The sequence below is a fragment of the Saimiri boliviensis genome, chromosome 4 (assembly GCF_048565385.1).
Source record: "Saimiri boliviensis isolate mSaiBol1 chromosome 4, mSaiBol1.pri, whole genome shotgun sequence".
NCBI classification, from domain to species: Eukaryota; Metazoa; Chordata; class Mammalia; order Primates; family Cebidae; genus Saimiri; species Saimiri boliviensis.
The window spans coordinates 17484723-17509067 of NC_133452.1; the positions used below are offsets into that span (position 1 = coordinate 17484723).

Genomic DNA, 24345 nt, shown 5'->3' on the forward strand with positions numbered 1-24345 from the left:
CCCTCATCTTTTCTGCTATTGAGCGTTTTTTCTTCCAGTTGGCCATTTGTTTGTCATCTTTTGAGAAATGTCTACTCAGATGCTTTGCCCACTTTTTTGTTTTTCTGCTATCCAATTTTTAGTTTCTAATATGTTTTGCATATTATCCCTTATCAGCTGTGTGGTTTGTAAATATTTCCTCCACTCCCTAGGTCGTCTCTTCCCTCTGTTGATGTTCCCTTTGCTGTGCAGAAGCTTTTTAGTTTGGTGCAGTTCCATTTGCCTATTTTTGCTTTGTTGGCTGTGCTTGTAACATCATATCCAGAAAATCATTGTCTAGACCAATATCAAGAAGCTATTTTGCCCATGTTTTATTCTAGTACATTTATGATTTCAGGACTTACATTTAAACCTTTAATCCATTTTGAGTTGATTTTTGTGTATGTTGTAAAATAAGGATCCAGTTTCACCTATTTGCATATGGATAGCCAGTTTTCCTAACACCATCTCCTGAAGGGACAGTCTTTCTCCATCGTGTATTTTTGATTCCTTTTTCAAAGATTAATTGACTGAATGTTATATGTGGGTTTAGTTCTGTGCTTTCTGTTCCAATCCATGTATTGTTGTTTATGCCAGTACCATGCTGTTTTGATCACTATAGCTATATAATTTAAAATCAGGAAGTATGCCTCCAGCTTTGTTCTTTTTCCTTAAAATTGCTTCATGGTTTTTGGTGGTTCCATACAATTTTTAGAACTGCTTTTTTGTTTTTGTTTTTGTTTTTGTTTGCTATTTCTATTAAAAATGCCATTGGAATTTTGATAGGAATTACACAGAATCTGTAGATCATTTAAGATAATATGAACATTTTGACAATACTGATTCTTCTGATCCATAAAATGAAATATTTTTTTATTTATTTGCCTTGTCAGATTTTTGCATCAGTGCTTTATTGTTTCATTATATAGATCTTTTATCTCCTTGGTTAAATTTATTCTTAAGTGTTTCATTCTTTTTTATGCTATTGTGAATGGAATATTTTTTAAATTTCTTTTAAAAAAACCATCTTTTTAGATAGTTCATTTTTTATGTATAGACATGCAACTGAATTTTGTATGTTAATTTGTATCTTGTAACTTAACTAAATTTATCAGTTATAACAGTATTTTTGGTAGAATCTAGGGTTTACTCTATATGGGATCATGTCATCTGCAGACCGAAACGTTTATTTATTCCTTTCTGATTTTGATGTCTTTATTTCTTTTTCTCACTTTATTGATTTGGGTAGGAATTTCAGTGCTATGTTGAATAGAATTAGTGAGAGTAAGCAGCCTTGTCTTTTCCTGATCTTGGAGGAAACATTTTCAACATTTTACCACTCACTATACTATTAGCTGTGGGCTTTTCAGATCTTTATTGTGTTGAGATACATTCCTCCTGTACCCAATGTTTGGTGAGATTTTAATCATAAAAGAATGTTGAATTTTTTCAGATGCTTTTCATGCATCTATTGAGATGATCGTATGACTTATCCTTCATTCTGTTACTATGGTGTATCACATTGATTGACTTGCATATATTGAACCCATTCTTGAATTTCAGGTATAAATCCCATCGATCATGGTCCTGTTGAATTGGTTTGCTAGTGCTTCATTGAGAATTTTTGTGTCTGTGTTTATCAGGATATTGGCTTGTAATTTTCTTTTCTTGTATTCTTATCTGGCTTTAGTATCAGAGTAATGCTGGTCTTATAAAATAAGTTTGGCAGTGGTTCATTCTCATTAGTTTTTAAAAAGTTTCAGAAAGACTGGTATTAGTTTTTCTCTAAGTGTTTGGTGAAATTCACCCATGAAACCATCAGGTCCTGGGATTTTCTTTGGGAGATTTTTGATTTCTACTTCAATCAAGTAGTACTTCAATTTCCTTCCTGGTTATTGGTTTGTTCAGATTTTCTATTTCTTCGTCTTTTTTTTTTTTTTTTTTTTTTTTTTTTTTTTTTTTTTTTGAGATGGAGTCATTCTGTTGGCCAGGCTGGAGTGCAATGGCATGATCTCAGCTCACTGCAACCTCCACCTCCCAGGTTCAAGTGATTTGCTCACCTTAGCCTCCTCTGAGTAGCTGGGACTATAGGTGCATGCCACCACAGCCAGCTACTTTTTTTTTTTTTTGTACTTTTAGTAGAGATGGGGTTTCACCATGTTGGTCAGGCTGGTCTCAAACTCCTGACTTCAAGTGATCCAGCCACCTCAGCCTCCCAAAGTGTTGGGATTACAGATTAAGCCACTGTGCCTGGCCTTCTATTTCTTCTTGATTCAGTTTTGGTAGGTTGTATGTGTCTAGAATTTATCCATTTCTTCTAGATTATCCAATTGGTTGATATACAACTGTTCATAGTATTCTCTTATTATCCCTTATATTTCTGTGGTATCAGTTGTATAATAAAATATCTCCTATGTTATTTATTTGAATCTCCTCTCTTTTCTTTAGCTAAAAGTTTGTAATTGTGTTTATCTTTTCAAAAAGTAACTATTAGTTTCATTGATTTTTTTTCTCTTGTTTTCTAGTCTCAATTCCACTTATTTCTGCTCTAATCTTTGTTATTTCCTTCCCTCTCCTAAGTTTGTGCTTAGTCTTTTTCCTTTTGCTAGCTCCTTCAGGTGTAAAATTAGATTGCTTAAGATTTTTCTTTTTTTTTTAAAGTAGGCATTTATTACTATAAACCATCCTCTTAGAACTTATTTTTTTGCATCTTCTAAGTTTTTGTACATGGTATTTTCATTTTCATTCATCTCCAGATATTTTCTGGTTTCCTTTTTGCTTTATTTTTTGGCCCATTGGTTGTTCAATAAGTTGTTTAATTTCTACATATTTGATAATTTTTCAATTTTCTTCATATTACTGATTTATTGTGTTATATTTTTGTGGTCATAGAAGAGAAGACATGATTTCAATTTTCTTAAATATGGTAAAAGGCCAGACAGCAATAGCTCGTGCCTGTAATCACGGCACTTTGCGAAGCCGAGGTGGGAGGATCGCTTGAGGTAAGGAGTTCCAGACTAGCCATGGCAACACAGCGAGACCCTGTATCTACAAAAAATTTTAAAAACATTAGCTGGGCATGGTTGCACACAGCTACAATCCCAGCAGCTTCTCAGGAAGCTGAGTTGGGAGGATTGCTTGAGCCCAGGAGTTCTAGGCTACAGTGAGTGCCACTGTACTCTAGCCTGGGCAACAGATGCAACCCTCTCTCTAAAAATAAATAAATAAATAAGTAAAAATTATATATGCTAAGACTTGTTTTGTGGCCTAATATATTATCTATCCTGGAGAATGGTCTGTGTGCACTTGAAAAGAATGTATATTCTGCTGTCGCTGGATGGAATGTTCTATATAAGTCTGTTAGATTTGTTTAGTTTATAGTGTTTTTCAAATCTTTTATCTCCTTATTGAGTTTCTGTCAGGATGATCTATTCATTGTCAAATGTGAAGTACTGAAATCTACTACTACTATTATATTGCTGCTTATTTCTATCGGTTCTGTTACCATTCATTTTACATATTTAAGTGCTCTGATATTGGGTAAACATATTTATATTGTTATATACTCTTGCCGAATTGACCCTTTTGTCATTATATAATGATCTTCTTTGTCTCTTTTGACAGTGTTTGACATCTTCATTGTGTGATATAAGCGTAGCCATCCTTGTTCTCTTTTGATTACCATTTGCATGGAATTTCTTAATCCATATCTTCACTTTCAGACTGTGTGCTGCCTTAAAGCTAAAGTGAATCCCTCGTAGGCAGCATATAGTTAGATCTCATACTTTTTAATCCATTTGGCCATTCTTTGTCTTTTGATTAAAGAATTTAGTCTATTTACATTTACATGTGCAATAAGATAATTATTGGGAGTTAAGGACCCAGTACTGCCATATTGTTAATTGTTTCTATTTTGCAGTTATTTTATTCTGTTCTTTCTCTCTTATCATCCTCTTGTGATTTGATGATTGTCTTCTGAGGTGGTATTTTTTGATTCATTTATCTTTTGCGTATCTACTTACAGATTTTTTCTTTGTGGTAGCATGAGGCTTATATAAAACCTCTTATAGTTATAATAGTTTACTTTAATCCTATAACAATTTAACTTTGACTGCAAATAAAAACTCTGTACTTTAATTTCTCTCTCTCCATGTTTTATGTTATTAATATCAGTTTACAACTTTTTATAATGTGTATCCTTTAACAAATTATTGTAGCTATAGTCATTCAGTACTTCTGTATTTTAACTTTTACAGTAAAGTGATTTGTGTGCCACCATTACAGTATTAGAGTATTATGAATTTTGACTATGCTGTTAACTTTACAATGAGATTTTACTTTCATATATTTTCATCTTGTTAGTTAGCTTTCTTTTATTTTTACTCAAAGAACTCTAACATTTTTTGTAAGGAAGGGACTAACATCCTCAGTTTTTGTTTATCTAGGAAGGTCTTGATCACTCCTTCATTTCTTAAAGATAGTTTTCTGGGTATAGTGTTATTGTTGACAGTATTTTTACCTCCACCAGCACTTTGAGTACATTATCTCACTCTTTCCCGGCCTGCAAGGTCTCTACTGAGAAACTGCTTGTAATCTTAGGGAGCTTTCCTTGTATATAGCAAATCACTTTTCTCTAGTTGCTTTCAAAATTCTTTGTCTTTGACTTTTGAAAATTTGATTATAATATATCTTGGTGAATATTTCTTTATGTTTAATTGTTTTAGCATTCTTGGTATCATTTCCCTCTCTAGGTTTGGAAAATTTTCTGATACTCTTTTTACACAAGCTTTCTTCTTCTTTCTCCATATCTGCTTCCTCTGAAACTCCCATAATATGTGTATTGATTGGCTTCATGGTGTTATGGTGCTTAATGTTTTCCATAGGCTTTCTTCCCCCTTTTTAATCCTTTTTTCTCCTTCTTGATCCTCTGACTGAATAATGTCAAGCCTGTCTTCAAGCTTGCTGATTCTTTCTTATATTTGATTGAGCCTACTGTTGAAGCTGTCTATGCAATTTTTTCAGTTCAGTTATTGTGTTCTTCAGCTCCAGAAATTTTGTTTGGTTCTTTTTTATGGTTTCTGTCTCTCTATTGGACTTCCAATTTTTTTCAGGTGTGGTTTCCTGATTTGGGTTAGTTGTCTTTCTGTGTTCTCCTTTAGCTCACTTAGCTTCTTTATTAGAAGATTATTCTAAATTATTTTTCAAGCAATTCATAGATCTCCAGTTCTTCAAAGTCAGTTACTGGTACTTTATTTTGCCCCTTTGGTAGTGTCATATTTCTCTGATATTTGGTTTGTTGTGACCTTGAGCTGGTGCATGTGCCTTTGAAGACATAGGCACATCTTCCAGTCTTCAGACTGGCCTGGCCTTAGCAGGGAAAGCCCTTCACCAGTCAGTCTGACCAGGGATTCTGGAAAGGTCAGCTGGAAGGGTCCATGGATGGGTATGCTGCTGAAATCCTTGGGAGGGCTGGCCTGATGTTTTGGTCAGGGGACAGATGAGCCTGTCATCATCTTTGCCATATAAGGCCTGATGGTATTTTGGACCATCGGGGTCTACTAGGGCAGTCCTGAAACAGATCTGCATGGGCAGGCCCAAAGCCCGGGTTTGAAGGTGTCAACTTCACACTAGAGTTCACTGAAGCAAGTGCTGGAGTCTACTGTGCACTCACATCACCATATTAGTGATGCTCACATCACTATTCTTCCCTCATATGGATGTTATAGATGTTATCTTTCTCCATGGCATGCTGTACAGGCTTGGAAGGGGGTGATATGGGTGGGTAATATAAAACTGTCCTTCATACCCTCTTCAATGGATGTGTTCTTATTTCTGTGCTCTACTCAAGCACTATATTTCTTAGCTCTTGTGAAGATATTTTTGTTGCACGTGAATAGATTGTTCAAACTGATGTCTCTGTGAGGAAATGAGCACTGGAAACTGCTATTCCACCATCTTGCTGATATCACTTTGTTTTCAGATCTCTTTTATAATGTGAGGATTCCTCAGAATTTCACCTCTTTTTCACTATGTTGACATGTAGGATGATAGCCAGATGCACTCAAGTTTGCCTCTGGCATCACAGCAGTTTCTCTTCAGTGACAACCTTCACAACGTTGTTAGTTGTAACCATTTTCCTTACTAGGAAACAAATGTAGATACACTAGTAAGTTTTATTTTGGTTTGGCTACATGAAATTTACTGATAACAAGTTTACTCTGGATATAGATTCTCATATTTTCTAAAGTTTTATATAAAATATACCATGCATCCTTATAACTCATTAAAATTTAGAATCTGATGTTTGTTTATATATAAAAATGTCAAAATGTTATATTATTTATCAAGTTTTATGAATTCATTCATATCTTTATGTCATTGCAAGTAACTTTTTTGGGTTCTGATTATTATGGGTTTCAGCAAAATAATGTACTTGCTTAAATGTATACTAATTTAAAATATAATCACAGGTTGCTTAACAATAAAGATACATTCTGAGAAATGGATTATTAGACAGTTTTGTCATTGTCCATACATCATAGAGTTACTTGGACAAGCCTACATGACATCACCTACGACATGCCTTGGCCATGCGTTAATAGCCTTTTGTTCCTAGGCTATCAACCTGAATAGCAAGTTACTGTACTAAATGCTGTAGGCAATTTGTATGTCTAAACATAAAAAGTACCACCATTGCTTATCATTGACCGAAATGTTATGTAATGTATGCCTATACTGGGAAAGGGATTGAGAATGTAAACAGAATATATTTTCCATTTTCCCCAAAGACATAACATATCTATAACAAAGATATAATAATCATAACAAAAAATACAAGTTTCTTTTAAAATCAAGAGTCTCTATCTTACTTCACTCTTCCTAAGGTTTTTTTCATCATGTTGCTTTTTCAAAATCTCACTTCCCATCTGTGAGTATTTGAAATGTAAGTCTTCATCTTTTAAGATGTCTTAAACTCCATTACCTTCTGGTGATTTGAGAAGTAATCAGTTAAAGAAAACAGAGTGTGATGGATCTGTGGAAAAATTAGAACTTAAGTCATACCTAAAGACATTTAAATTAAACTGTTTACTTGGAAGGGTGCTGATGAAGGAAAATACATTTGGGGCCCAGATTCTGCCTACATGCCACTACTTGGCAATCCATGGTTTTTATTTGTGTCTGCTCTTGGATGATGATGTTTAAGAGCTGGAAAAATGGCATTATCTGCAGGAGAAAGAGTTATGCAAAGGATAGATGATGATATGGAGGTCAGAGGGCCGAAATGGATAGTGGCCGCCAGAGTTGTCTGGTTAGAGAAGTAAAATGGTACCTTAGATAGGCAGGCTCAAAGGATAGAAATAGACAATCAAGTTTGGTTGGTTTGACTGAGGAAACACATGAATTAGTAAGAAACTGATATGAAAACTAAGATGTCTAAGATGGTTTGGAGAACTCCGTGAATTGGCTGTCTCAAGAAAACTATGGCCCCTTCCCTTTCCTTGCACTATCTGATCTTTTGATCCAGAAGTCCTCAGACGTTTGATCCAATCCTCAGAAAAGTGCAAATGTGAGCCTAGAACACTCTGCTCATTTTGAAATAAATGGAGGAGGCAGCATCTCATGGTGGTCAAGTGTTTGGCTGTAGCGCCAAACAGAAATAGGAGCAAATCTTGACCCCCTTTGAATGCAGTACATTGAACATAGCATGCAACAAATGAGAACTACTGTTCTCATTATTATTGGGACTGTGCTGCTATTCTCATTGCTGCTGGAACTGTTTGAATTTTCAGAGCTTAGTAGCTAACATTGTAGCTGATACAGCAAATGCCTGGGGCGCAGTGCACACCCAGCCCTTCAGCTCTCAGGCTCTCATTCCCAGCTCTCCAAGTGTTGCCTGCTGAAAGCTCACAGCTCAGCCTCTCCCCAGGACTGGTCCTGAGCTCTGGGAATCTGCCTTTCTCAAGTTATACCTTCTCCCAGGGCCAGCCCATATTCAGCAACTGTCCAATTCTGGATGCAAAGTCCCAGCCCCTTGCCTTTATTTAGGATCTCTGAAAGACTATCCTAGCTTCAGCTACATAATCGTATGAGTCCAACATCTCCCTCTGTCCTGTTCTGCTTCTCCACACCTGAAGTTTTTTGCTCTTTAGAGTACATTTGAAAAACCTCCTGCTGATAAAATCCCTTCTAGAATTTGTTTCCCTGTTAACCTGACCTGTGACTCATGATAAAATAATAATACCAAGGCAGATGCAAATATAGACATGAGAAAGGGAAATTATTCTGTAGATTCCTAGGTGAGCCAGTTCCCACAAACATTTCCTGCTCTGTTGAGGAGGCTCGAGCAGTAGTAAGATGGGCTGAGAATAAGGACAGACGAGGTTGAAGAACTGGATGTAGAAGGTCAAAGTATGCCTGAGTAGGAGAAACCTTTATAGTTTGTTGCTTAGGAAGATAATGGAACATCATGGCCTAGCTTGGAGGTGCTCTATTGATCAGCTGGATGCTGGCCATATCGCTTCCAACGCGGCACGGGGGAAAGGGAGTCAAGAAGGTTTCATTCGACTTTCGCACTTGCTTGCTGAGTTACCCATTTCTGACACTGGCTTCCTCATCTGTGAGCTGGCAATTGTGTCTACATGGCCTATCTCCAGATCAGATGTGAAAGATAAAGGTATTCTAGAAACCCCAGTGGGCAATTTGGACATGAGAGTAGAATGAAGTGATTGAAGGTATAGGCTTTGGGGGCAGACAGATATCCACGCTCCGCATTTAGTGTTTGTGTCACCTCAAGCAAGTTGATGAACCTTATTTGCAACCCTCACCAATTTCCTCCACCCTCACCAAATTGGTGGAAGTCTCCTTACATGTAAAATTGGTGAGGGTGGAGGATATTTCCTCATAGGGTTATTGCAAAGTTTTAATTAGATAATATGTGTGGTGAATATGTGCAACATATGCCTGCCACATACATTCTAAATAGAAGATAGATTTTTATTGTTATTAAAAATGACCTTTAAAATTATACATTATTATACACATAAGCTTGAGCATCTGAGGTTGGATTGACACTCAGGAAATTTATTTGTGACACGCACCAGCTGCTGTCTCATGTGGAAGCCCCTGCAGCTGTCGTGGTGGCCACAGGTTCTGAGATCCAGTAGATCTTCCATTATAAAGAAGGTCACTAATGCCACTCTAGATCCAAAGCAGCCGAAAGCTACAGCGCCACCTGGTGCTCTGTGCAGGATTAACCACTGAGTGCTGGTCTTCCAAGTGGGTAATTGAATTACAAACTGGGGGTTGAATTTGAGATTGGAATTTCCAACACTGGCTCTTCAAACTCTGTGATTTGACCTTATTTCTCAGAGTGACTCTTTTAGGTTCTTGCTGTTTTTCATTTCATCTCAATCTAAGATTTATGAGTTTTGCTGTTAAAATTGTAGCTCTCTTTACATTTTCTCAAGGGGACAGGAAGTATAAAATATAAGGGAAATTGTGTCAAATTATTGTATCAGTGCTTGGATATTGATAAAATAATATGTAAATATAAATTTATAAATCTATAATATAAATATGTGTGTAAATATATAAATATATTTATCTTATTTTAAATATAATTACATATAAATAATATTTATATGATAAATATAAATATGTATTATGGGAGAGAGAGAGAAGGAACATTTGACTCGCAGAGTGAGACTAAAAAATAATATTAGCGGCAATTTGAAATGCAAAATCCCAAAATATGAAAATGTAAAATTGTAACCCTGAACCTATTTAAGATAAAGAGCAGTAATTTTATGAAAAACAACAACGAAACTTTGAAAACACTCTCTGGAAACAGTCATGTTTATCTGAGAGAACTGTAAGTTTTTAAACATTGCCTAGACTAAATATTGGACATAAAATATATGAACTGTGATCAGCTTTTCTCCCCTTTTCCCCTATTCCACACAAAACGATGTATTTTGAATGGTTGAAACTCTTAGTATTGAAATACAGTTTCATATTAAAATAAAGTTGTTTGAAGGTAGCATTTTGGGACATTTTTTAAGACTCCCTTTCTTTCTGTTGCCCTGGTATTGATAAGCGCTCATAACAGGAAAATATTTCATAGTTTTGGTGGCTTTCTTGCAAAAGCAGAGACACCACATTTTACAGGAGGGAGCTGGCTACATGTGGCAAGTTTGTCCAGCCTCAGCTTGAGGTCCTTCTTGAAGCTTCTGTGCTCTCTGATTGGAAATAACGCTTCCTGCAAGAGATCAGTTGTCTTCGTGTTTTCATTAACATATACCTTTATATGTAATTCAGTAGGAAAATTCTTAGATGTAAATGCAGCATTTTCTCCTTGGCTTCCATTGTAGCAAACAGTAGCAGGATAGGCTTTCATGTTTTTCACAATAATAATCTTTAATCATGTAGCAGTGATATTTTTTAAATCTACTAATATATTTCATGTCACTGTTCTTAACTTTTCTCTGCATTTGCAAAACCTGGACTGTGGTGTAATGCTTTTTGACTGCTGTTCTCCTCCCAGACTCTCAGGGACCAAACTCATCCTCTTGGCTTGCATCCACAGCTGGTCAGTAGAACAGCTGGTACACATGAGGGGCACAGTGGAATTTATTAAATAAGTGAATCAAATAATCAGCAAATCAATGTGGTCAAGATTAGGTTAGGGTAAGAGTCTGACTACCTAAATACTAGTCATGATTCTGCAACTCTCCAACCTCCATTCCAGTTTCTAGATTTCAGGCACATTCCCTCTCCCCCACTATTCTTTAGTTTCCTTGTTCACATCCAAGTTAAGGATGTTCTTTGTATATGTGGCAGGTTATTTTTGAGAACCAAAATGAGGAATACACATAAAATATGAATAAATTCAAGATCTATACAGATATAAGGTCAAAGGTATTTTCATTACTTTACTACCTGATAATTGTCTTCTGCAACATGATATCCATAGAGGAAGAAAAAGGTGTCAGGGAAAAACCCACAAAAGTTCTTGAAACTACTCAAATGTGGTCTTGATTTAGAACTCAAAGGTTAGAAGTGCCACGGTAAGCTGTGCCATTTTTCCACTCATTGTATTGATTGCTTCGTTCTCTCTATTGTGATTATTACTTTGGAATATTGGACTCTAATGATTACTCTGGAGCGATTATTACAGCGCCATCCCTGCATTTCTGTGTAATTCACACAATCCTTTATCCGAAAGTCCAAGGACCCCAACTTCGTTTTCAAACTCAGAATCTTTCGGATTTTAGAAATGTAATACTGTGCACATTCTGTTTATCACGATTCACTCTCGATCAAGGTCTGTGGCAGCACCTTGCAATCAAAGACAATATTTCTAATCCTAGCAATTTGGGAGGCCAAGGCGGGGGCATCACTAGGTCAAAGGATCGAGACCATCCTGGCCAATGTGGTGAAACCCCGTCTTTACTAAAAATACAAAAATTTGTTGAGTGTGGTGGCGCACACCTATAGTCCCAGCTACTCAGGAGGCTGAGGCAGGAAATCGCTTGAACCCAGGAGGAAGAGGTTGCAGTGAGCTGAGACTGCCCCACTGCACCCCAGCTTGGCAACAGAGTGAGACTCCTTCTCAAAAAAACAAAAACAAAAACTGCAGAGAAAAGTATGAATTTTCACATTAAATGGAAAAATAAAAGACTATATAAATAGCCTTTTCTCAATTCAGATCCGTTTTTTGCTGCCAAATTATTTACCACAAAGTTACAAAATTGAGGCCCATCCACGGCTTCAAGGCTGATAGATCTGTCCCCTCCTCGCTCTGACACCCTGATACATATGAGGTGACCAATTCTTCATGAGACGAAAGCATTTCTACACTGTTGCCATCCTAGAAACCAACCCAGTGCCTAGCACGTTGCCTAATATATGTGTCCTTATCTAACTGCCACCACTGTGACAAATACGTTAAAATTTGGTAAATTTTGAGATTTTTTAAATTTTTTAAAAATATATTTTGCTTTATATAGTTCTAAAATTATTTTTAGAGGATTAAAATTGTAAGATAAACCAAACACACTATCAGGATCTATACACCCTCTCCCACCCACACCTTCCTACCACATAAGGTCAAACTTTCCATATTTGAATGACATAATTTCAGACATCATATTTCCATTCATATTGAAAAAACTGTGTAATTTCCTTTTCTTCTTCTTTTTTTATTTTTATTTTTTTGAGACAGCGTCTTGCTCTGTGGCCCAGGCTGGAGTGAAGCGGCAAAATCTTAGCTCACTGCAACCTCTGCCTCCTGGATTTAAGCAAGTCTCCTGCCTCAGCCTCCTGAATAGCTAGGACTACAAGCACGTGCCACCACACTCAGCTAATTTTTTGTATTTTTAGTATAGATGGGGTTTCACCATATTAGCCAGGATGGTCTTGATCTCCTGACCTCCCAAAGTGCTGGGATTACAGGCGTGAGCCACTGCGTGCAGCCCAAATTGTGTAATTTCTATATAACCTTTCAGCAAAAGTCTTAGATTTACTTTATTTTGTCACTTTTCAAATAGATGTATCTCACAGTAAAGGATTTCTGCCTAAATAAACGTAAATCATGTTAATAGCCCAATGAGAATAACTTTGTGGAGTTGTGTATTGGACAATAATAATTCATTTTAAACACTGATAGTCATTGTGATGTTATACATGTTTTCAATAGTTTACACTGGCTTATGCCCATTGTCACACATAAATGAAAAATTTAGGTAGAGGTTGTCAACTGGGTTGTTTTTAACCCCCCAGCAGAAATTTGGCAACATCTGGAGATATCTTTGATTGTCGGGCTAGGGTGCAGGGTGCTGCCGGCATTTAACGTGTAAAGGCCCACGATGTTGCTAGACCTCCTAATGCAGAAGACAGACTCCCACGACAAAGAACCATCGTGCCCAAAATGTCAATATTGCTCAGGTTAAGAAACTCTAACTTAGGAATTGAGATACTTCTAGTCCTTTCATCCCATCTGCCTTAGCTTTAAAGTGAAATGGGACTACATTTTGCAAATGTAACTTTAAATGAAATTGGGCTCTTTTGATCTAGCCACTGGTTTTAAATACAAAAGAAATGCAACTCCAGTTCCCAGAGTCTTAAGAACAATGTAAGTTTTTACTGACATTCACTCGAAAAAAACAATTTAAGCAGTCATTAGAAGACTCAACACAGGCAAGACTCCCTAAAAATTCTCTTAACTCATCTTTTCCCTCAAGCCCACGGCTATCGATAGCTATTAATTTCTTCTCCTCCCCTCCTCTGACCCTTCCCATCCATCCATGTCAGAACTCATGCAGAGTAACTTCGGTTGCCCTGTTCTCTGCATTTTTAATCCATTACTTGTCTGATTAGACCATGAAAAGCCTAAGAGATAGACCCATAGGCCCAAACAAGTAAGCCTAGAATCTTTTCATTACAAAACAGAGTGAGGGAATAGAAGAAGGGCCCTCCCACCAACTGTCCCCCATGCATAAATGCCTTTATTTCAGTTAGCCTTTGCTGTGTAACAAACTGCTCCAAAATTCTGTGGCTTAGTCCAATCACAGTTCATTCTTTCTGACAATATGTGGATTTGCTGGTTAGTTCACAGTTAGATATGGATAGTTTCATAAGGACACATATATAAGACAATATATCAGGCAGGGGGCTGATCTTTAGGAATACAATGTTGAGAAAAATGCTTTTTTTATTTTATTTTTATTTTTATTATTTTTTAAATTGCATTTTAGGTTTTGGGGTACATGCGAAGAACATGCAAGATTGTTGCATAGGTACACACATGGCAGTGTGGTTTGCTGCCTTCCTTCCCCTCACCTGTATCTGTCTGTCATTTCTCTCCATGCTATCTCTTCCCATGTCCCCACCCCCTGTCCCTCCCCCATTTCCCCCCAACGGACCCCAGTGTGTAGTGCTCCCCTCCCTGTGTCCATGTGTTCTCATTGCTCAACACCCACCTATGATTGAGAACATGCAGTGTATGCTTTCTTTCTACAAGGAATTTGTAATCAAGTATGCAAGGATGTGGGAGAGAGGAGGGATCAGACACATCAGCCTTAGACCTCAGTTCGTTGACTTCACCTGGGTTCACCTATGGCTGAGTTCATCTGCAGGGTGGACTGAGTTAGAAGATCCAAGGTGACCTCATTCATGTGTCTTCAGTGAATTTTAAATAAGTGGATGAAGGTAAATATAGGGCTAACATATGGCAAATTTTAAAGCCTTTGCAGATAATTTTTAAAGGAATAGTCTATGTGATGATATACGTGGACTTCTGTGTACTTTTCCCTTCAAGACAATAATTGGTAAAATGAATGAGAAGATAAAATGATTTTATGATTATTTCCAGATTTGTGTAACTATGATTTTTTCTCATTATATTACTTCATGATATATTACATTATTAACCAGATTTCTTTTTCCTTCTAGATGAGCAAGAGATAGTACAAAAACGAACTTTCACAAAATGGATCAATTCTCATCTGGCCAAGGTAAAGAAAACTACCCAGCATTACAGATTTACTTAAGTTGAGCCAGTAAATCATTAAATGCCCAGTATAACAAAATGCTTCTGTCACTGTTTTCACTGTTGCTAATCAATGATAGTGGCAATCTTATTGGTTGGTCTAGCTGTTGCCTATGAATGGCATTTGCTAACATTGTTACTAAGAAGAAATGAACTTACAGCTAGAGTCAAGAGCAGTTACTTCATGTCAATTCTGTGAATCTTGAGGAACTATTTCATCCAATTGTTTTTTCTAATACTAATATGTATGTTATACCAAAAGAAGAATTTGTGCTGATTTTTGTTTGTGTGTGTTTGTTTCTATTTGGAACACAAAGAAGCTGTAAGTGATCTGTGCTAAGCAAAGGATTTTATCTAAAGAGATTATGATAGTGTCTGTGCTCTCATCTCTGGTGCTTTGATTTAAAAAATGTAACCATGGCAATAGAACATGAAAGGACTGAAATCATCATGGTATTATCCCCACTATCATTAAATGACATTAGGTGACTATATGTCTATATATTGTATATATATGTTATACTATATATAGGACCTGTATTATGTATATATGTATATATGTATACATAATATATGTAGTATAATATATATAGTATAATATATATATACATATATACATATATAAATGTCTTTGAACATTAATGCTAATATAAAATAAATCTTAGTCTTGATACAGTATGATACAATTAATTTATTGTACTGCTGATAAAAAATAAGCAAACCAGGAGATATCACATTTGTAAAAATAAATTCAGATGACAGGACAATTGTGTGTGAATTCAGTTAGAGGATTCACTGATAACTTTTAAAGGAACAGTCTATATTATTATATAGTTGGAGTTATTTTGACTCTTCCATCAAGAAAATAATTGGTTAAATGAATAAGATGATAAAACAATTTTATCTTCCCATTTTTTTTTCTCCTCACGTTTGCTAAGAGTGATGCTTGTAGTATGTAAAGCGCCACCCTATAAACAGGTTTTGATCAGGGGCTTCCCCAAAGCTATTTTGGTAGTGCAGAAGCAAACAAAGCATGAGAGTTTATTTTACTCCCATTTGACAGACTCACTGCTTACTTTGTGTCTGTGCTAGCCTTTGAAGACAGGTAAAAATTGGTAAAACGCTTTCCCAGGCCTGTTGAGGGTTATTTAGGTGGTTTCCAGTTGTTTCATATTATATCAAATACTACAGTAAAAGTCCTGGACATGCATATTTGAGCACTCATATGATATTTTCTTCTTAGGATAAATCTAGAAGTGGGTAGTCAATAGATGTGCACAGTTATGATTTTAATATACTCACAATCGAGCTATGAAAGACTAGAGTGACCTGTCTAGATACAATATAAACTTGGGTCATCTTTCCTATGCTCTCGTCCCACAAACCACTTTGGCAAGATGGGAATTTGGCCCAGTAGTTGGTCCAGAATCTACTCTGTAAAAAAGCAGTGGATACATAAGATTGATGACATGGGTGCTTATTTTTTCAAGCCTCAGTTGGTGCCACCTGGCCACTACTTGTACTACAGAATTGCCATCAATTGAAGAGAAGATTTTTTTTTTTCAAAATGAAAATAGTTATTTTTATAGTGTTAAGAGGTTACATAATTGTAAATAATAATGATGAAACTTTTAGAAAGTGTAAAAAAAGTAAAAGTAATATTAAATTACATAATACAGTCATCATTAAGATACAGTCATCATTTTTCTACACATGGTTTCGTATAAATGGTTTTATAGGATATTGTTCTGGAGCTTCTGTTTCACCCATCAATCCATTACAATATATAGCACTATGTAATTATTTTAATGGCAAATAAACTTTCATATTTATCTGTGATGAGTTAGCCAGTTGCCTTTTGAGGATTATTTAGGTGGTTTTCAGTTGTTTCATATTATATCAAATACTACAGTAAAAGTCCTGGGCATACATCTTTGAGCACTTGCATGATATTTTCTTCTTAGGATAAATTTCTGGAAGGATAAATATCAACAGATACGCACAATTATGGTTTTAATACACTCTAAGAAGTTCTAAGAATCCCTATTTCCATGCACTATTAAAACACCCTTCAAAGTTTTTAAAGTTAGGGGTTGGAACTGAACCCTGGAATGAGGGAGGTAATGAGCGTGTTTCCCCTTTCATATTTGATGTTTCTTTGCATGGATATATTGGTATACCTAGCTCTGTGCTTTGGAATGTTTTTAGATAAACTAAAAACAAAACCATTTATGAGTTAAATTTACCATTTCCAAAAATAGCTTTAATAATAGGTAGTGGCAAGTTTAAGAGCTGGGATGTTTAGTTGAGAAGGAAGAATGTTGATCTTTCTCTCCTGAAGTCCTTCACTCTTGGGAGCCTTGGGAGATGTTCAGAAGATGCTTATGAAGATAAATTTGGGGGGAATTTTTAATATGAAGTTTTACTTTTGTGCTTAATTGCTTTGCTTAGTTGCAAATTAATAAACTTTTGACTTATAATTAAATAAAACGCCTTTTACTGATGACAGTTAATTCTAGTATAACAATTCTTTATAAATATTATGACAGCAGTATGAAGAATTAGTATATAAATAAGATTGCAATCTGTTTTATACTTTTCTTGTTTTTCTTTTTTACATTTATTATTATATGTAAAATATGCTTTTCTTAAAACAAAAATCTTATTATAAGTAAGAAAAAAAACTAAGGATTTTCTGTGTTTTTTTTCTTAATGCCATTTCTACTACACAGATGTAGATCATTAAAACTTGTGGGTATAATTATCTGTTCCTTTCTGAATGTTTATTTTCAAATTGAGGTCTTAATGCTTCTCCAGTTATGCAAAACATTGCAAATCACAATTTTTTGGTATAGCATTAACAATTAGTGGGTTATTGTTATTTCGTATACCTGATAATTTCAGGGATGGGGCTCCATTTTTAGACATAAAACCTGTAATTTTCTCACTTTTCAAGAATAAACCTGTATCTTTCTATTCTGTTAGCTCTGTTAATGAAAGGAGGTGGAGTATTTTATTAAATTAGCCCAATATTGATTTTTAGTGGTGGTTTTTCAAAGTTAGGTTTCTGACTCATGGCTAGCTTGTCAGCATTTATTGATAAAACATGTTTCTAAGTTCTTACCATGTACCAATTACTGTGCCTTAGCAACTTTATCTCTTATTTATTTAATCCTCACACAAGAAAATGCATTATTTTTATTATTTTCTAGATTATGAACCAGAAGCTTAGAGTTAATTAATAAGCTCATAGTTGCACAGCAAGTAAAGGACAAAGCCAGATTTCAATCCTATGACTCCTAAGCATGGACACTGTCAGTCGGCCTGGACTGCTTCAGTGAAATACCACAGACTGAGTAGCTTGAACAGCAAACGTTTATTTCTCATAGTTCTGGGGGCTGGAAGTCCATGATCAAGATGCCAGCAGATTCAGTTCTTAGTGAGGGTTCTCTTCCTGGATTGCAGATGGATGGTTGTCTTCTTTTTCTTCCTATAAGCACATTAATAAATTTTATTGTGGGAAGACCACCCTCATGACCTATCTAAACCTAATTACCTCCAAAAGACCCCACCTCCAAAGACCATTGCACTGAGGGTTAAAGTCACAACATATAAATTTTGGGGGGACCACAAACTTTCAGTCCTTAACAGGTACTAATCATTGTGTTATCCTCCCATGCTTCATTTGTTTATTTATTTATTCATTCAGCAAATACTTATTAAACACCTGTTATGTGTTAGGGATTGTGGATACAATGATGAACAAAGGCAGATACAGACTGTACCATCATGGCACTGATTCTCTAGCAGAGGAGACCATCACAATGAAGAAGTGTATGTGATAAGTCCATCAGGAGACATGCAGGGTGACAGTGAACACATGACAAGCACAGCCAGCCACACAGGTAATCTGAAAAAGGGCATCAGAGACTTTCAGAAGAGGAAACATTTAAGCTGGACCTGAGAAAGGTCCTGGGGTTGGGTAGGAAAAGGAATGAATGCTTTCAAAAGTGGAGAAGTAGAAAGCATGGTACAGGAAAGGGAAGGAGAGAAGTTCAAAATACCTGAAAGTGTGGATTCCAGGTGTATTAGTCTGTTCTCACACTCACACTGCTATAAGGAAATACATGAGACTGGGTAATTTATAAAGGAAAGAGCTTGAATTGACTTACAGTTCCTCAAGGCTGGGGAGGACTCAGGAAACTTACAATCATGGCAGAAGTGGAAGCAAACATGTCCTTCTTCACATGGTGGCAGGAAGAAGAAGTGCCAAGCAAAAGGGGAAAAGCCCTTTATAAAACCATCAGATCTTGTGAGATGTCACTATCGCAAGAACAGCATGAGGGTAACTACCCCCATGATTCAATTACTTCCCACCAGATGGCTCCCTCCCACGACACATGGGGATTATGGGAACTACAGTTGGAGATGAAATGTGGGTGGGGACACAGCCAAACCATATGACTAAGAATAGGGTGGCAACAAAGGAAACTGAGAGTTGGTCAAAGGCCAGTCATTAAAATAGTTTGGACATTGTGTTATGGGCAGTGGAAGACATGAAAGAACCTTAGACAGGATAATAAAATGATCATTCTGACCCTGAACATCTGTCTCTCTCTCATGAATTGGAGCAGGAACAAGAAAGGTTAGAGATGGAGTGAACTTGCAGTAAGTCAGATGAGGGTTGAGGGCAGCTTGGACTAAAGTAGTGGTGGGAGAGTAGAGAAAAGTGGATAGATTGAAAAGATGTTTAGGAATGGACCTAATAGAACCGAGGAATTAATTAAACTCTTGGAGAAGAAGGAGTCAAGAATGACTTCTAGATTTCTGACCTGAGCACATGATTAAGATTATCCACAGATAGAGGGACTACAAGAGGCTTGGGGGTGGGGGGGAAGCTAGTAAGTTCAGTTTAGCTGGAGAAATTAGTTGCTAAAGATGAATGCATTCAATTTGACAGCTTGGAAGTCACTGGCTGCCATTGGGAGTAGTCATGTTACAGTAGAAATTAGACTCTAGTGAGCTGATGAGTCAATGAGAGGTAAGGATGTTAGTACACTTCATATATATTACATGTTCATGAGGTGGAGTATTAGCTTGTGCAGAACATTGGCTTTGGTAAAACTGTTTTAATAAAGGGTGGTCTTGAGTCTGCACCTCTATAGGAGGGAATGATCAAGAACTTGTAGAGAGGGGGAGGCTGAAAAAGAAGGCAAGGAATGGTATTCTGAAGGAACAAGGCTCTGGAGGAGGCAGGATGAGAGAAGAAATTCAGACCATAGGCAGAGGGTGTAGGTTTGTTCCAGAGCAAATATCGCCCCTTCTCTGAGACTAGCATTGGGAATAGAAAAGTGGTTGCGGCTGTGCCTAACTTTGAAATAGGCAGAGAGACAAAGACAGAGGTGGTGTGGACTTGAATCTGAAGGAGTTCTCACTTAATGGCCACAGATGTTTTAGTTTAATGGCATAGTCCTTGCATTTTTAAGCAAAGAAGTTATGTTAAGATGAATGTATTTAAAATTTCATGGTTAAAAATTGCTTCTTTTCACATTTTAAAATATAACCTTGAAAACTCCTAAATTTTATGTAAGATTTGTAGGCTGTTATAGTTATTTAGTACTTCAGCCACCCAAAGGAACAATCTTTTGAAAAGGCCTTTGTAAAAAGTTAGATTTTTAAATTACATGTATATAAGTAATGTTAATATTTATATTGATCATTTTATATTATCAAATGCTTGGAGTTTCAAATTATCTCATATTTCCAAATAGAATGGAATGTGATATTTTTATTTAAATATCTTTGATTCAATCTTTATGATATTTGACTGTGAGATAAATAGATAGCTTGTCACTAAATTCTTTGGGCAAAAATAAGTCTCAAATAGCCATATTTTAGTGTTTCCATAAATGGAGCATCTTTTCAATATGCAGTGAGCAGTCCTTTATCCTTCTGCCAGCCTTAAATTTGTGGAGCCATCAACAGAAGGCACTGAACATTTTAAATACTGGCTCTGGGATGAACTCAGGCATGATATGAACATCTTTTCACTTTTCAGAGAAACTGCAGGAAAAAAAGTATTTAGGTTCCCTATTAATTGCTAGGATTGCCATAACAAAGTATGACATACTGGGTGGCTTAAAGTGAGAAATTGGTTATCTCAGAGTTCCGGAGGCTCAAAGGCCAGGCTCCTTCTAAGTCTCTGGGTAGCTGTATCACTTCAATCTCTGCCTCTGTGTACGTCTGTGTCCAAATTTCCCCAGTGTATGACACTGGTTCTATTGAATTAGGACCCATGCTAATGACCTCATTTTAACTTTTTATCTCTCTAAAGACTATTTCCAAATAAGGCCACATTCTTCAGTATTTTGGGGTGTTAACATTTCAACATGTCTCCGGAGAGTAGGCACAATTCAACCTATATCAGATTTTATTAAGAGAACATTTTGTTTTAATACCAAGTTAGATGCATGAGCTCTTTTGAAGGGAAGACTTTGGCTATTCCATGTTTTAAAAACAATCTATGCAAATCATGAATTTAAGTGACATCTCTATAGTTATAAAATATCACTTTACTGGTGGCTTTCATCTTCTTTAGTTGTCTTTCAACCAGCAGTGCTGAAAGATAACATGGAAACATTCCGAATAGAATTTTACTCCCATCTGTTTCCTTGTACACACTTTGGTGAGACTATTAACGAACTCAGACAGGAAGATAAAGAGGCAAAGAGGAAAAGATAAAGGCAATAATTTACCCCTCAAATAATTTTATAGTTGTTTTTCTCAAGCTACGTTAAGGAGGGGAGTTGATGGATCTGTTAATTAGCTTGATTTAATCATTTCACAATATATGCACATACCAAAAGATCATCCTGTGTACCATAAATATATACAATTTTTATTTGTCAATTATAGCTTAATAAAGCTGGATAAAAAATAATCCCACTTTAATTTGTTAACTCTAAACATTCTAATGAATTAGTTATTTTCAAATATGCAATTAAAACATTACAAAGGAAAATCCCCATTTCAAAATGAATAGCATTTATTAATTTATTCCTAGAATATATTAGCTTATGGTTAACAAAGATCTAGATCTCACAAAGTTTATGCAGATTAATAAACGTTTTGCTAATATTAATCTTTGTCAAAGTTCCTTCTTTAGAAATTTGTTTGTTTATTTATTTATTTATTTATTTATTTATTTTTGAGATGGAGTCTTGTTCTGTCACCCATGCTGGAGTTCCATGGTGTGACCTTGGCTCACTGCAATCCCCTCTTCTCAGGTTCAAGTGATTCTCCTGTCTCAGCCTCCTGAGTAGCTGGGATTACAGATGACTGCCACCATGCCCAGCTAATTTTTGAATTTTTAGTAGAGACAAGGTTTCACCATGTTGGCCAGGCTGCTCTTGAATTCCTGACCTCAAGTAATCCACCCACCCTCAGCCTCCCAAAGTGCTGGGATTACAGGCGTGAGCCACTGCTCCCAGCCAGAAATATATTTTATTTATCCTACATTTATTCAATAAATATTTTTAAATGTTGCTTAATAAGCTAGGGAATATTCTAGGTGCTGAAAATGTAGCAGTGAACAAAACAGAAAAAAAAATCTTCTCATTATGAAGCTTATATCCTAATGGGGGAGACGGACAGTAAAGAAGATCAAGAAGCTCTTCTGCTGAACACAGACTGAAGGGAAGCAAGGGCAGAAGGAGGGAGATAAGTTAGAGGTTATTGAAGCCATCCAGCCAAGGTACTAGTGGCTTGGACCAAGATAGTGGCAGTGGAGGTGATGAGAGGTGGTTGGATATCAGAAGAATTTTGAAAATGAAACCAACAAGATTTGTTGATGGATCAGATATTGAGTGTGAGCAAAACAGAGGAGTCAAGGGTCACCACAACTTGTACCAAATAAAACAAATAACTTGGAGAATATGCTTATTTTACACTATATGGTTAAAAAAAAAAACTTTATTACATTTGAAAATTATTAAGAGCTGAGTTTTCCAAGCAGATTTAAAGCTGAGCTGGAGGGCAGTTATTGCCTTTGGAATATTTATTGGGAATTAAATTAAATAAGGAAGTGGAAAGGATTATGCTATCTGTTACAGGAAACAATCTTCCCACCTTTGCCAAGCAGAAGTGGAAAATGATCACAATAGTGCTGTTACAAAGGGAGTGAAAGAGAAGCAGAGTACACATACAGTTTTTAAATTACTACACCTTGTTTCTGGAGATATTGGAAATATTCAATTAGATTTTCTGAATTAAATGGCAAAACCTGTTAGACATTAATTTTATTTGACTACTGCTAGTAGTTATAATCATGATTTCCTTGATCTGGTCCAAGGATACCCTGGCATTTTGAGACATATTACTGTGGGGCCTCCTTGCCAACCTTTGGGGAGGTCACTTGCTCCATATCTGCTGGTTAACCTCTCTTCCTTTTCACTCCTCTACATGACTGTTGTTTAACTTGCTGCTCCCACCCAGAAGATAATCCTCATCACATGCCAAAACTCCAGAATGGTCCTGGGATGGGAATTTTTCTCCATATACTGTCTCTCAGCCTGTGAAATAATTCCCATTTGAAACTTATATAAACTAGAAGGAGTGGTTTATCTGGTTCTAGAATCATTATGGATCGTTCTGTGCACAGAGTTCAAGGGTGCACAGAATGCACATGGAGAACCAAACCTGGCCTTGAGGCCTCCCTACATGCAGTGCAGAAGAAAATGTTGTGACTATCTTAGGTCATGACTCTTCATCGTGTTCAGCATCCTGACTGTGCACAGTAGTGTGTGTGCCTCAACTGAAGTAAATAAGTTAACTGTGGCATGTGCTGTTCTTCTAGGCATTTTCTAATTCAGTTTTAATGGTATCACAAGGTACCCAGCAATCACAAAGATTAAGCCATAGGATATGTGTTTAGTATTTTAAAGAAAAATGTTGTATCTTTTTTATGACAAAATGTTTTGAGAGCTCTTTCTGCAAGAGGAAAAAGCATTTACTAGAAGACTAAAGGTGATTATGGATGACGGCAAATGAGGACTTAGATGGTCCTGGCATGAGACAGGTGATTTTACCATTTTCATTGTTAAATACTAAATTATGAATTACTGAAAATATACTTTATTAGCTACATGATATTGGTCAATAGGGATTCTAAGATTGTAGAAGATATGTAGGAAATTTGTACCTCATAAAGTGATGATATGCTAGTAATGTTTCAAAGTAGCTTTCTGTTCTTCCACAAAGCAGCCACTATGGAAAAGAGTATGTCAGTTCTTAAAAAAGTAAAAATAGGGTTAATATGTAGTCTAGCAATTCCACTTCTGGGTGTATATCCAAAAGAATTGAAAGCAGGGGCTTGAAGAGATACTGATACACTCATGCTCACAGTAGCATTAATCACAATAGCCAGAAAATCACAATAGCCAGCCATTGATGGATGAATGGATACAAAATATGTGGTGTATCCATACTATGGAATATCATTTAGCGGGGGGTGGGGAGGTGGGAAGAGATAGCATGGGGAGAAATGACAGATACAGGTGAGGGGACGGAAGGCAGCAAAGCACACTGCCATGTGTGTACCTATGCAACAATCTTGCATGTTCATCACATGTACCCCAAAACCTAAAATGCAATAAAAAAAAAAAAGAAAAAAAAAAAAAAAAAAAAAAAAGGATGGAATTCCAGCACCTGCCACAGCATGGGTGAACCTTAGGAACATTATGCTAAGTGAAATAAGCCAGTCACAAAATTACAGATACCGT

The 24345-nt window shown here is 36.3% G+C and overlaps 1 protein-coding gene across 22 annotated transcripts in view; it reads left to right on the forward strand.

The window, feature by feature from the left end:
- The window catches only part of SYNE1 (spectrin repeat containing nuclear envelope protein 1), a 518258-nt gene that overhangs the window by 69824 nt on the left and 424089 nt on the right, over positions 1 to 24345 (forward strand). For all 22 annotated transcript variants that reach the window (XM_074397242.1, XM_074397246.1, XM_074397241.1 and 19 more), the window contains exon 3: positions 14470 to 14531. In XM_074397242.1, the coding sequence (XP_074253343.1) occupies positions 14470 to 14531 (62 nt within the window). The remainder of the gene's footprint in view (positions 1 to 14469; positions 14532 to 24345) is intronic.